The 12,799-nt window shown below is 41.0% G+C and overlaps 1 protein-coding gene across 1 annotated transcript; it reads left to right on the top strand.

Moving 5' to 3' along the window:
- The first annotated feature begins 1,117 nt into the window (after window positions 1–1,117).
- On the top strand, window positions 1,118–12,146 carry LOC125535502 (importin-11). The gene is made up of 24 exons (XM_048698564.1): window positions 1,118–1,398; window positions 1,565–1,674; window positions 2,521–2,593; window positions 2,691–2,752; window positions 2,829–2,970; window positions 3,552–3,770; window positions 3,880–3,946; window positions 4,447–4,852; window positions 6,040–6,187; window positions 6,269–6,429; window positions 6,725–6,824; window positions 6,938–7,012; window positions 7,107–7,241; window positions 7,413–7,505; window positions 7,875–8,057; window positions 8,140–8,244; window positions 9,103–9,261; window positions 9,927–9,971; window positions 10,063–10,284; window positions 10,843–10,949; window positions 11,038–11,094; window positions 11,208–11,283; window positions 11,363–11,639; window positions 11,717–12,146. Exons 1-23 carry the CDS (start codon window positions 1,258–1,260, stop codon window positions 11,525–11,527), a joined length of 3,051 nt encoding a protein of 1,016 aa, XP_048554521.1. The 5' UTR covers window positions 1,118–1,257; the 3' UTR covers window positions 11,528–11,639; window positions 11,717–12,146.
- Window positions 12,147–12,799: the final 653 nt, after the last annotated feature.

Below are 12,799 nucleotides of genomic sequence, written 5' to 3'. Positions count from 1 at the left end.
GGTAGCTGGAACATTAGACGAAGCGGGAACATCAAATAAAGAGGCAATAAAGACATCATACGAGGATGGTGATGAGCAGATAGTGGGAACACTAGGCGAAAAGGCAACCATGACATCATATGAGGATGACGATGAGGAGGTAGATAGAACATCAGACGAGGAGACAGCAGAGACATATGATAAGGACGAGGTAGGGGGGGCATCAAATGAGGAGGTAGCGGGGGCATTATATGATGATGTTGATGAAGAATGGGAATCGGTGGCTGCATACGAGGAGGAGGATGATGAACCATGTGAAGAGGATGACAATACTATACCAGACAATTTTGAGTTTGTGGATGTTGATGCGCCCCACGGAGTCTTCGCTGTCGTTGTCCGCTACCTTGTTGAGTCTCGTGGAAAGTTGCTCATGGTGAAACAATACGTGCAATTAAACACACCTACTGGTTTGCCCGCACATTTCACTCGTCAAGTAGAGATTTTCGAAGCGAATGCAGGCGCATGGGTTCCGATGACCAATGGACTTGGTGACCAGGCGCTCTTTGTCAGCATGCGCTTCTCGAAGTCGGTTCCCGCACCTTGTGGCGATGTCGAGGAGGGCAATATCTATTTTGTCAACACCGGCGAAGTCTTTAATATAAGGTCCAACACTTGTAGTCAAGTAAGGTGGGATATTGGTATTTCATTTGGAACCTGGGTCTTTCCTCCAGAGTTGGTGGTTTAACATGTGGGCTTGTACACGACAAAGACCTTTTATTGTAATAGGGATGCACATTGAGCTAGTTGATATTTTTTTCCGGATGACATTGAGCTAGTTGATGAATACACCTCACTTTTTTTTTGTTCTTGAGTTACTTTGAGGCACTCTATTTATTTTTATTTCATAATATGGTTATTTTCATAATCACGGGAATTAAACACATGTATTGGTTTATTATATGTGCCAAAATTTTCTTTCTTTTGACGGGAATTGGCGTGAATCAGAGCGTACGTCGTGCGGCCACGGACGGTGAGCAGCAGGAGGCGTATTTCCGGAACGAAAACGTAAACCTTGGAATACGTATTACGGAAGAGTAGACGTCTTCGGCCGTCCAGGAGGTCCCAGGCCTCCTCAGCCTTCTTCCGCACCCTTTCTTCCCTTCTTCCGCTCGCAACCCCACGCGACCTTCCTTCCTCTCCGATCATTTCTTCCCAGTAACCGCCGCCGCCGCCGCCGCCGCCCTCCCCGTCCGCGGCCGCCGCTGGTCGGGGGACAGCATGGCCCTCTCCGCCGGCGACGTGCCGACCATGTACGCGGTCCTCGCCAACTCGCTCAGCGCCGACGAGGCGACGCGGCACCCCGCCGAGTCGGCCCTCGCGCAGTGCGAGCCCCGCCCCGGCTTCTGCTCCTGCCTCCTGGTAAGCCGCCCCATTCCCGCGCCTCCCGCCCCTCCGCTCATTCGCCTCGCGGGGGGACGGGCCCTAGGGCTTTTCCTCCTCCGGGGCGCGCCCCGATCTGCGGGCGATTGGGGAGCGGTGCCATGGGGTCCGAGCGTGCTGACTTGCTGATCTGGTGCTTCTGCAGGAGATCATCTCCGCCAGGGGCTCGTCCTGCCGCGAGGACGTGCGCCTGCTCGCCACGGTTTATTTCAAGAACAGCATCAACCGCTACTGGCGGACTCGCCGGGATTCCTAGTGAGCCTCTCTGTTCAGCTCCGCTGGTTAATTATGATTCATTCAGTGTTTTCTCCAAGTGTTTTTGCTGACAGTAGTGACAATGTGCGCTAGAATCTCATCATGCTGTGAATTTAGGCTCTCTGCCTAAGCTTCCTACTGTCAACACGGCGGTGCTAGAATACTTGTATATATACTTGGTGTTGCTTTAATGTTTGATGCTGTTTTCTTTGAGTCGTCGTCTCGTTGATAGTTCTGACATAATACTCCGGAGCAAAATAGCTGATGGTTTCCAGCAGGAAGGAACAATAGCTGATCCACTGTAAATCAAATGTGTTCTAGATAACCTCTCTATGGAGTAAATTTGTTAAGAGTAGCATCAGGCCATCAACCACTATGGTGGGCCTGCCGGGATTCCTGGTGAGCCTATGTTTAGTTCCATTGGTTAATTGTGAATCCTTGAGTGTTTTTGCTGCCAGAAATGGCAATGTGTGTCAGAGCATCATACTGTGATCGAGACCCTGTGGCTCTGCCTATGCTTCTTATTGTCTATACGGCGGTGTTAGAATAATTGTATTGCTTTATTGTCAAATGTCCTTGTCTTAGTCTGATAATCCTGAGTCCTAACTTAAACTATCGAATTGTGGCTGATGGTGTCCAACAGGAAAGAGCAGTAGCTGATCCACTACCATATTAATTTTGTTATAGATCACCTCTCCATGGAGTAATACAACTGGAGATTTTTTGTATAAGCCTAACTCTGCACATCCGAAGTAGAATTTATGCTGTTACTTTTATTTCGATAACACTTGGCACCTTGTTAACGAACTCTGACATGTCACTGCCAATTTGCATTATCTGTTGTAGTGGAATTAGCAATGAGGAGAAGGACCACCTTCGTAAAAATCTTTTGCTAAACATACGAGAGGAGAATAACCAGGTGCAGACTAGATAACATGTATTATACGTGATCTTATGATATCAAACGGACATCATGTTTATTAATGCGAGTATGTTATCTTAATGTTGTAATGTAGATTGCACTTCAGCTAGCTGTACTAATCTCGAAGATTGCACGCTTGGATTACCCAAGAGAATGGTAAGCGTTTTTAGCACAATTCTTGTCAACTATCTTCCACATGAATTGAGGTGTTGCTCACGGTCATATCATTCAGGCGGGACCTTTTCTCTATATTGGCACAACAACTGCAATCTGCTGATGTTCTTGCTTCACATCGTGTGTTTATGGTCTTATTTCGAACTTTAAAGGAGCTGTCAACTAAACGGCTTGCTGTTGATCAGAGGAATTATGCTGAGGTATTTGATTTTGCAAAAATCACATATCCATCTATAAGTAGTATCACTCTTGATTTTCCGGGTTTCAAATTATTAGTTTGGCATAGTACCAGCTAGTTGGCCCGTAATGTGCATCGTCGCACACAGGCACACAACATTAGCAGATGTGTATTAACTCCACTATTTCTTTTGAATTCAAGCATGTTAAGTCATCTTAAGTGCTAAGCCAGAGGATTATTATAAGTTGAACCTTTCTTTGCTATCAAATACTCCTTCCGCCCCAAAATAAGTGACTCAACTTTACACTAACTTCTGAGTTAGTCTAAAGTTGAGTCACTTATTTTGGGACGGAGGGAGTAGTTCCTGAATTGATCAAGAGACATGCTATCCACATCATCTATGTTACTGTTTTCTCAAAGCATGGCAAGAGACATGCCATCCATAGCATTTGTGTTACTGTTTTCTCAAAGCATGAATTCATGCAGCTTGCTTTTGATTTTTTTTTTTTTTTGCAAATTTTGTTGAGCATAAAACAGTAATGACCTAAAATTCTGACCATGATGTCGGTCTTATGTTCTAATTCATATTTTTTTCGTATGCAGATTACTAGCCACTTGTTCGAGTATACCTGGAACCTTTGGAAGAGTGACGTGCAGACTATATTGCAAAATCTTTCTATGCTCTCTCAGAGGAATGACTTAGATTCCATTTTGGAGCAATCAAACGATCTAATCTTGATATGCGACCGTTGGTTGCTTTGTTTAAAGATCATCCGGCAACTAATTTTTTCAGGTTATGCAAGTGATTCAACAACAGCGCAGGTAGTCATATTTGCTGTTATTTTGTTGCTCATACTTAGACAGACTGTTATATGATCTTCATCAGCTGGTCGAGGAAACAAAAGTCGTAAATAGTTATTTTAATTTGCAGGAAGTCTGGCAGGTCAGGGAAGTATGTCCAACAGTTTTGAGTGCCATTCAATCCCTTCTTCCTTATTGTAAGTTATGTTTTTCTCTTGTAATTTTAAGTGAATTATTCTCTCTTCTTTTGTAGTCTTGATCTAATAGACAGAAACTGCTCTGGCTTCACCAAATAATAATCCATCATAATCTATATCTAGCATTTCAAGTATTAACTGTTACGGTTCTAGTATCTTGTTGTCCTGCATTTTTATTTGACCTGGTCATTAAATCTCACAGCAAGAGACTGAAACTTTTTTTGAGAACATTCAAGAAACGAAAACTGTTTTTTGTTTGCGGAACATGCAAGAAACTGAATCTGTGATTGAATCATTCCTTTTGCTCTCCAGAAAACTTGAAGAACATAACAGTCTTATTTATATAAATGGCCCTTGTTTATATCTGCTCATGAAGTTAAACCTTTGTTTGGACGTTCCTCTCCGATGTTAGTTTGTCTGACATGTCAAGTGTGGCGTGCTGATTGATTTCAGTTCAGTTCTCACGAGTAAATTGTTCCTTATTGTATTTTACTTGACAGACTCGTCCTTTAAAGATAAGCAAGCTAAACTATGGGAATTTGCAAAAAGGGCATGCACTAAGTTGATGAAAGTCCTTGTCACCTTACAAGGCAGACATCCATATTCTTTCGTACACCAAACTGTGCTTCCTGCTACAGTTGACTTCTGTTTGAATATAATCACAAATCCCGAACAGGCTGGCGCATCCTTTGAGGAGTTTCTTATACAATGCATGGTTTTGGTTAAAACTGTATCAGAATGCAAAGAGTACAAACCAAGTGCCACAGGTCGCGTCATCAATGAAAGTGCACAACCTTTAAGCCTGGAGCAAAAGAAAAAAAACTTTGCAGCAGTGGCTAGTGACATGCTGAAGGTTGTTTTGCCTGGTGATCGAGTTGTGTTGCTTTGCAACATTTTAATAAGGAGGTAATGTTCTGAGTAAAAATAGCATGTTTATATTATTTTTTATGGGAAGATTATTGCAATACTACTAGTTTGCATGTTTTTTTTATCTTTGGCAAGCATCAACATAAACAGCTCAAGTTTGTGTAAGTTAGTATATGACTAGACCTCCTTTTAACTAAACAGATGCATTAATGCTGGACGAGGACATCTTTTAGCCTGCCATTTTATATTCCACAGAAGAAAATAATTCAAAATCCTTATGAACCTTAAAAAAAAGGGCAGCCCGGTGCATGTAGCTCCCGCTTTTGCAGGGTCCGGGGAAGGGTCCGATCACTTTGGGTCTTTTTGTACACAACCACCAACCATTTTGTATTCCGCAGAAGAAAATAGTAAAAATCCTTATGATGAACCTTAAAAAAAAGGGCAGCCCGGTGCACTTAGCTCGGTCCGACCACTTTGGGTCTTTGTACGCACCCTTTCCCTGCATTTCTGCAAGAGGCTGTTTCTAGGACTCGAACCCATGACCACCTCATGGTCACAAGGCAACAGCTTTACCGCTGCGTCAAGGCTCCCCTTCCTTATGATGAACCTTGAATGGAAGAATTGCAAAAATAGATTAGCCAGGAGCTGTTGGTCTTTTGTGATGCATTAATGCTGGACGAGGACATCCTTTGGCCAACCGTGTTATATTCTGCAGGAGTGAAATGATTTAAAGTCCTTATGATGAAACCTTGAATTTAAGAATTGCAAAAATAGATTAGCTAGGAGCTGTTGCTCTTTTGTGATTATTAAAGCATATTAAGCTATGACCTGCTGAAGTAAACTTCCTTATGACAGTTCCATATATGGCAAATAACATGTAAGTGCATTTTTTATGCTAGTTAGTCTTTAGAAATGCTATAAACATTAAAACATATAATGGTACACAAAAACGCTGCTGTGAGCTACAGAGCACACTTTATTTCTGCACCAAAAGCATATAATGTAACATTCTTGATGAATCGCCTTAAGGATTGTGGACTACTGCAGTATATAAAACAATAGAATATATTATTATTGTTTTTTTTGTAAATTTTTTTGCATGCACGCTACATGTATACACAAATTCCTGAGATTAGGGGATTGTTTTCTAGTATTTGTGCCTTCACGTTTTTGCTTGGGATTTTGACAGCCTTCTTGGATTCAGGAACTTACCAATTCTTGTGCAGATACTTTATTTATACAGCAAAAGATCTGGAGGAATGGTCAGAGAATCCTGAATCCTTTCATCATGAGCAGAATTTGGTCCAGTGGACTGAGAAACAACGGCCATGTGCTGAAGCCCTCTTCATTGTCATCTTTGAGAACTACCGAGAGGCATGCACATTATAACATTCTTTTTAACTGTCCTGCGAGTCTGCTGAATGTTGCGATGCTTACATAATCATTTGTTTCCAGCTACTAGCTCCAGTTGTTGTTTCAATTCTTCAAGAAGCCATGTCTGTTTCTCCACCACTCGAAACAGATGTTACATCTGGAATGCTTCTGAAGGATGCTGCTTATACAGCTGCCGGGCATGTGTATTATGAACTTTCAAATTACCTCAGTTTTAATGAATGGTAAGTTAAATAGCAACAATGTATCTGTATTTACTTGCAAAAAGGTTGGATGTATGGTGCTCATTTAATCCATGCTGATCTTTGTAATTGTTTAAATTATTTAGTAAAATTTGATCAGGCTTTATACAGCTGTTTGCATATGCTTCTGGATGTTGCATTTGTATGTTCATATGCATTAAGGACTATGCATTGATTTCCTTTTGATGGGACAGCTAAGTTTGTTGCAAGATCAATAGCTAGAGCAAATCCTGCTTCACTGCCTTTCCTTAGTTTTTTTTTAATTTTATTTCTACAGGTTCCATGGATCTCTATCCATAGAAATTTCAAATGGTCATCCCAATATGCGTATCATTCGTCGAAAAGTTGCATTGCTACTTGGGCAATGGATTTCTGAGGTTCACTCTTCTATCATTGTATTAGAAAAGCTAAACATTACTAATATCAGAGTTTTAGTTGACGGTCTGTAGGTTCCTCGCATCTTCAGCTTCTGATAATTGTAGTTTTGCAGATCAAGGGTGACACACGGAAATTGGTCTACCGTGCTTTGGTTGCATTGCTGCAGGATAATGACATAGCTGTCAGGGTATGCTTTGCGTTTACGATTCCTTGAATACGAGTCATTTCCATATATTCATCTACTTTGTTTAATAACTTGGTTCACGCTGTTCTACTTTCAGCTAGCAGCATGCTCTTCTCTGTGTTATCTTTTCCAAGAATCTAGCTTTTCAGAACTTGATTTGTTTGAATGTCTTCCAACATGTTGGACAATGTGTTTCAAGTTGACAGAAGATGTCCAAGAATTTGATTCTAAGGTTTGGATTCCCATAGTACATCTTTTGTTTCCTTCACCTGTCGTTTATGCAAGGGTTCTAAGTGGATCATTGACCCACTGTACCATTTTGAACGTCATCTTTATGTTACTTGTCAACCCATGCCTGGCAAACATTATCTTACCTAAATATTTTCCTTTTATTTTTATGTAGGTGCAAGTGTTGAATTTCATCTCAGTTCTTCTTGAACATGTCGGAGACAAGGTTATTCCATTTGCAAGTCAGTTATCACAATTTTTCCAGAAGGTATAGCTCAGGCATTTTGTTCTGAATATGTGCTAGAAAGACAATTATCATTTTGGCTGTACTCTATTCATGGACTGATGACAAAGCATACTTATTTTGAGCTCAGCTGTTTATGCATTTTATGATTCAAATTGTACCATTTGTTGAATTCGGAAATTCAGAAGAGAGAAGAGAGAAATTAGCCTTTTCAAGCAATGAGATTTCTTCAGTTTACCTTCACAATTTCAACTGGCTATCAACTTCTAAAAGTAATAGTATCAGCTTTTAACTAACTTATTGAAAGAGTTTATCAGTTGTTAAATGACAATGCAGATTTTGTTCCTGCTGCACGAATTAATTAGTTATTCTAATTTGAGTGTGTTTTTCCAGATCTGGGATGAATCTGCTGGTGAAAGCTTGTTACAGATTCAACTGCTAACAGCACTTCGAACTTTTGTTTCTTCTCTTGGATACCAGTCGCCTCTTTCTTATCACATGCTTATGCCTATACTGCAAAGTGGTGTAAATGTTGATAGCCCTGATGCTCTTAATCTTCTCGAGGACAGTGTTCTGGTAAGTAGTTCTTAACCAAGTCCATACCGATGAGCTTGCATGCACTTGCGCAAATTATCTAACATTGAGATTAATAATGCAGTTGTGGGAAGCAACCCTTTCGAATGCCCCATCTATTGTACCTCAACTGATGGATTTATTCCCTTATCTTGTGGGCATTGTGAATAGAAGCTTCGACCATCTGGAGGTTAGAATACACACCTGCCCACCCCAAAAAACAGAAGAGGCAAACATCCTTGGTCACATAAAATTTTAGGCACTGATGCACTCCGAAACATACATGTTCAAAACATGCAGAATATTAATACTACTCCCTCCGTCCCAAAATTCTTGTCTTAGATTAGTCTAGATACGGATGTATCCGATACTAAAACGTGACTTGATACATCCATATTTAGACAAATCTAAGACAAGAATTTTGGGATGGAGGGAGTATTATGGAAATATTCTGAGACAAAACTACTGTATTTCGATATAATCATATAGTTATTCATAATGAATTCATTGTTCAAAATATTGGTCAATAAATTAGTTAACCGGATGGTTAATCCCTACTCCGTGGGTCACTGAGTAGCCGATTATCTGATTTATAGGACGGTTAACTGATTTATCGGCCGATTAACTGATTTATCAGCCGATTAACTGATTTATCAGACGGTTAACTGATTTATCGGCTGATTAAATCAGCCGATTATTCCCTTATCGCCAGCTGACCGAGCAGTTACCAGCTAAAGATTTCCTGAACATTAATAATACTTGCTACTTAAAGCTGAAATAGTTTGGCCTTCTAGGATGGCACTTACTTTTTTACTGGAAAAATTTGTTCGTAAGTACAGTTTGATTTTTGTCATAGGTAGCAGTACAGTCTGAAATCTTATGGGTTTCAGCTCTAGCCTACCCCAACTTGTTTGGGACTAAAGGCTTAGTTGTTGTTGTAGCAGCACAAAGTAAACCTACTCCGTGTCATTTGGATTGTTTCCTTATATTGCATGCCACGATTAATGATTTGGAGGGTTTTGTTTTCTTGACCTTTTGAATGATGCAGGTCGCGGTCAACATAATTGAGGATTACACAATTTTTGGTGGATCAGAATTTTTAAAAAGCCACGGTACAAGTTTGGCGAATGTTCTTGATACTATTGTTAGAAATGTAAATGACAAGGGACTTCTCACCACACTTCCAGTCATTGATCTTCTTATTCAGGTTATTATTTATTTTCCATTTTGAAGCAACCTGACTTTCTGCAGAACTTTACCTATCTATGATTCATTTAATGCTGAGTCAAGGATAGCAAACAACATGAGCTAGGTCTAAGAAAAGGAAAACCTGTCAAACGTATAGCTTCTCTTCATGGGACCCATTAGATAGATAAAGAAGCTCAAATTTTGTCTACTTTAACTGGGATATGAAAGAGCAATGATATGTGAGAGAGCAGTGTGCTGGAAGGAAAGATTATTTCAATCCCTGGACTCGGCTGTAGTTCAGGATTCAACAACTCCAAGGAAACTCTCTTAGCATCGGAATGATGCAACAGCTGAGCCTGGGTCTAAGGCTGTTCTTAGCACCAAGTTTTTTGAAACATTACACATGGTCTTATAGCAATCTTGACCATCATCTTAGCAGAATGCCGGGGAACCTAAGTTTCTTACTACCATGAACACTGTTCTCCCTGTTTGCATCAGGGTTAAGGAATAAATGCTCTGGGAACTAATTAATGGCCATTTTATTTGTGGAAGTTAGGTCGTAATACCATGTGATGAAACTGCAGGTGCCTGTTTCTTTTTACGTCAACACATTACAATTAGGAGTTATCTTTCTTTTTTCCTCACTTTTTTTTGTATCTATCTAATTGGAGCTTTTGGGTGCAGCTCTTTCCTCAGGAAGCTCCACCTTTGATATCCAGTGCTCTTCAGGTACTTATGTGGTTGGTTACTTGGTCTCAAGTCTGGAATGTTCAAATGATACTTCATCATTCTGACTTGTTTATTCATGCCAACCTCTTAGAAACTTATCTTCATATCTTTGAGTCGAGATGATGAGCATAACCCTTCTAGGACAACTGTACGTGCATCCTCTGGAGCAATTCTTGCTAGGCTTTTGGTGATGAATACAAACTTTTCGGCACAGCTATTATCAGAGCCTACCCTTTTGGCAAACATTCAACAGTCAGGGATATCTCTAAAGGATAATCTGCTACTCTCTTTGGTTGATATGTGGATTGATAAGGTACATGTTGCAGCATTTCCCTGTTTATTGGACTGAGATTGATGTGTCAATTAATGCTTTCTCTCCAAGTGGGTAATGAAGTAGGTTCTTTTACTGCCACCATTTGATTTACGCATGTGTTTACGAAAATATTATGTGTATGATCAAACTCGCTAAACCAGTAAATATGTTCGTTGCTTCAGTGCTAAACCTTACCAGGTGATACTGACTTGGACATGTTTTTTTACAAAAATATGCTGTGCATATGATCAAACTCATGAAATCAGTAAATCTGTTGGTCCAATGCTTAAACATTGGCAAGCAGATATTGTCAACATGCTTGCATTGTCAACGAAACGTTGCGTCTACTGTTCAGATAATGTGCGCAGTTTGTGTTTACTGACAGGATTAGCATGTCCAATTAGATAAGTCTTAATATGTCTTTGTGTTTACTGACAGGATTAGCATGTCCAATTAGATAAGTCTTAATATGTTTTAGACGTTGGAATGCACTTTTAAATTCTTGAAGTCCCACTTGTTTATGCGTTGCTGTTTAACAAGCGCTATATCATTGGACAGGTGGACAATGCATCTGCTATACAGCAGAAGGAATACGCAATGGCTCTCTCTGTAGTTTTGACCTTGCAGATACCTCAAGTCATCGACAAACTTGATGATATATTAAGGTAGGACATTTCTGGTGATCATAATTGAAATTAAGACTCTGTTGTTGGCTGGTAGTTTGTTGCTCATAAGTTATATGATTTTATGCAGTGTTTGCACGACTGTTATTATTGGGGGCCGTGAAGTAAAGACCGAGGATGATTCTAGGTGTAGTATTGTACTGATATATTACTATGACTTTAGCTTGTCTATTTCAATTATAAATATTTAAGGCCTCTCTCAATTCTATGCGTAATTAATTATTGGTACAATATTTGCAGTGGCGATATTACAAGCTCTTCTTGGCTTGGAAATGATAATTCAGGTTACTCCAGCAAATTCTTGAAAAAGCGACAAGTGAGCTGTGTTTCTTTGAACATCTCTTTTCTGAATAATTAGATTATTAGGCACATATTCTGACAATTCCCTTGATCAGGCAAAGGATTTAGATCCGATCAAACAAGCTTCGCTAGAGAACATACTAAGGGAGAACTTGAAGGCATGTGCAGCTCACCACGGGGATTCGACTTTCAATGCTGCCATCAGCAGGATCCATCCATCATCATTTGCTCAGTTGCAGCAGGCCCTGAATAGTGCATGAGATGCGCATACTTCCTAACTGATTCTTTGATGTTCTTTTGAATACATTGAAGAACATCCGGCGCATCACGAGCCACCATTTCTTGGAGCGCATGGTGATCCCCATGCACCATGTAACTCACCATATCACCCGACACTCGTTCAATAAGCTGTAAGCTTCAATGGATTTAACGCTCCCTTTTCTTTTCAGGTGCTGCCATTTGATGCGCTGCCTTTTTCGGTCCTGTGATGTACTGTCGAAGATGAGGGCAGTTCATCGTGTAGGTGTAGAGTGCCGACTAACGTGTGAATAGCGAGAGTTGTGATCGAGCAGCTTTTTCATCCCCCACCCTGGGTTATTGGTTGATGGTCATATTCTTCTACGTGTTAGGTCTTTCGTGTGGGTTTGACCACTCTAAAGAGGCGGTTGGAGTTTTCATGGACATTATTGCGGGCTATTTTTCTGCAAATCTTTTTGTTATCTGCTGGGGGTTGATTGGGCTAGTCTTCTGGTTGGCAGAGGTTTTACTTCCCAGGCGGCTGACTTTACATGAGAAGAGGTTGTCAGAGTTGGTGAATGTAATTGTTTGTGCGAGAACAATATTATTGTGATAATGAATTGTTCCGAGACTCGTTTTTCATCAGGGCACTGGTAGGCGCATTTTGGGCCGGTCGCCGTGCATCCGTCAGATTGGAGCCCTTTGCACTGTTGATTCCCCCTGATTCTATCTTCCTCGCCCTTTGCTGGGTAGCATCTTTTCCTTCCCTTCACGCTTAGCCGGTGGGTAGTCACCTTGCGCTGCCGCGTTAGTTGTCCCTGTCGGCGGGTTGCAGCATCGGGCGAGCATGTTGCTCTTAGCTGGTTGCCGCATGCACCATCTCTGATTGCAGCTTCTTTTTTTGCGTCACCGGTGGTAGCTCGCCATGCGTCCGTCCCATTACCTCTGAAACCTGGTTCCAGCAAAATTAATCGCCGCTTCCAGCAAAACTCACTGCCCGTTGCAGCAAAAAAGACCATCGTCCCAGCAAAAAATCAAGGCAAAATTTGCTAGGACGGTGGGCCATACATGGGGGGTTCGTCTATGAGAAGGTGTTGCTATCGTTGTGCCATTGTGTTTTGCGCGAGGGGTGTTTTGTGGACGCTGGGGCCATCATGGTGCGCAAGCCGGCCGAAAGTTTGGCCGGTCATCCAGCTTGAAACTTTTACCTTTTTGTTTTGCTTCTCATTTACGCACAACACCTCATGATTGGTATCTTTGATGCTTATCATTTGATCACCTAGTTCTTTTTTTTG

This window comes from Triticum urartu, chromosome 2, assembly GCF_003073215.2.
Source record: "Triticum urartu cultivar G1812 chromosome 2, Tu2.1, whole genome shotgun sequence".
Lineage (NCBI taxonomy): Eukaryota > Viridiplantae > Streptophyta > Magnoliopsida > Poales > Poaceae > Triticum > Triticum urartu.
This window is presented reverse-complemented; position numbering and strand designations above follow the sequence as displayed.

What these genes read in the sequence shown, in the direction of transcription:
- LOC125535502 (XM_048698564.1), top strand. Translation starts at nt 1,258, where the DNA reads ATGGCCCTCTCCGCCGGCGACGTGCCGACCATGTACGCGGTCCTCGCC. An exon ending in ATAATGACATAGCTGTCAGG is followed by an intron (nt 7,013 to 7,106) that starts GTATGCTTTGCG and finishes TTCTACTTTCAG; the next exon opens with CTAGCAGCATGCTCTTCTCT. An exon ending in AATTCTTGAAAAAGCGACAA is followed by an intron (nt 11,284 to 11,362) that starts GTGAGCTGTGTT and finishes TCCCTTGATCAG; the next exon opens with GCAAAGGATTTAGATCCGAT.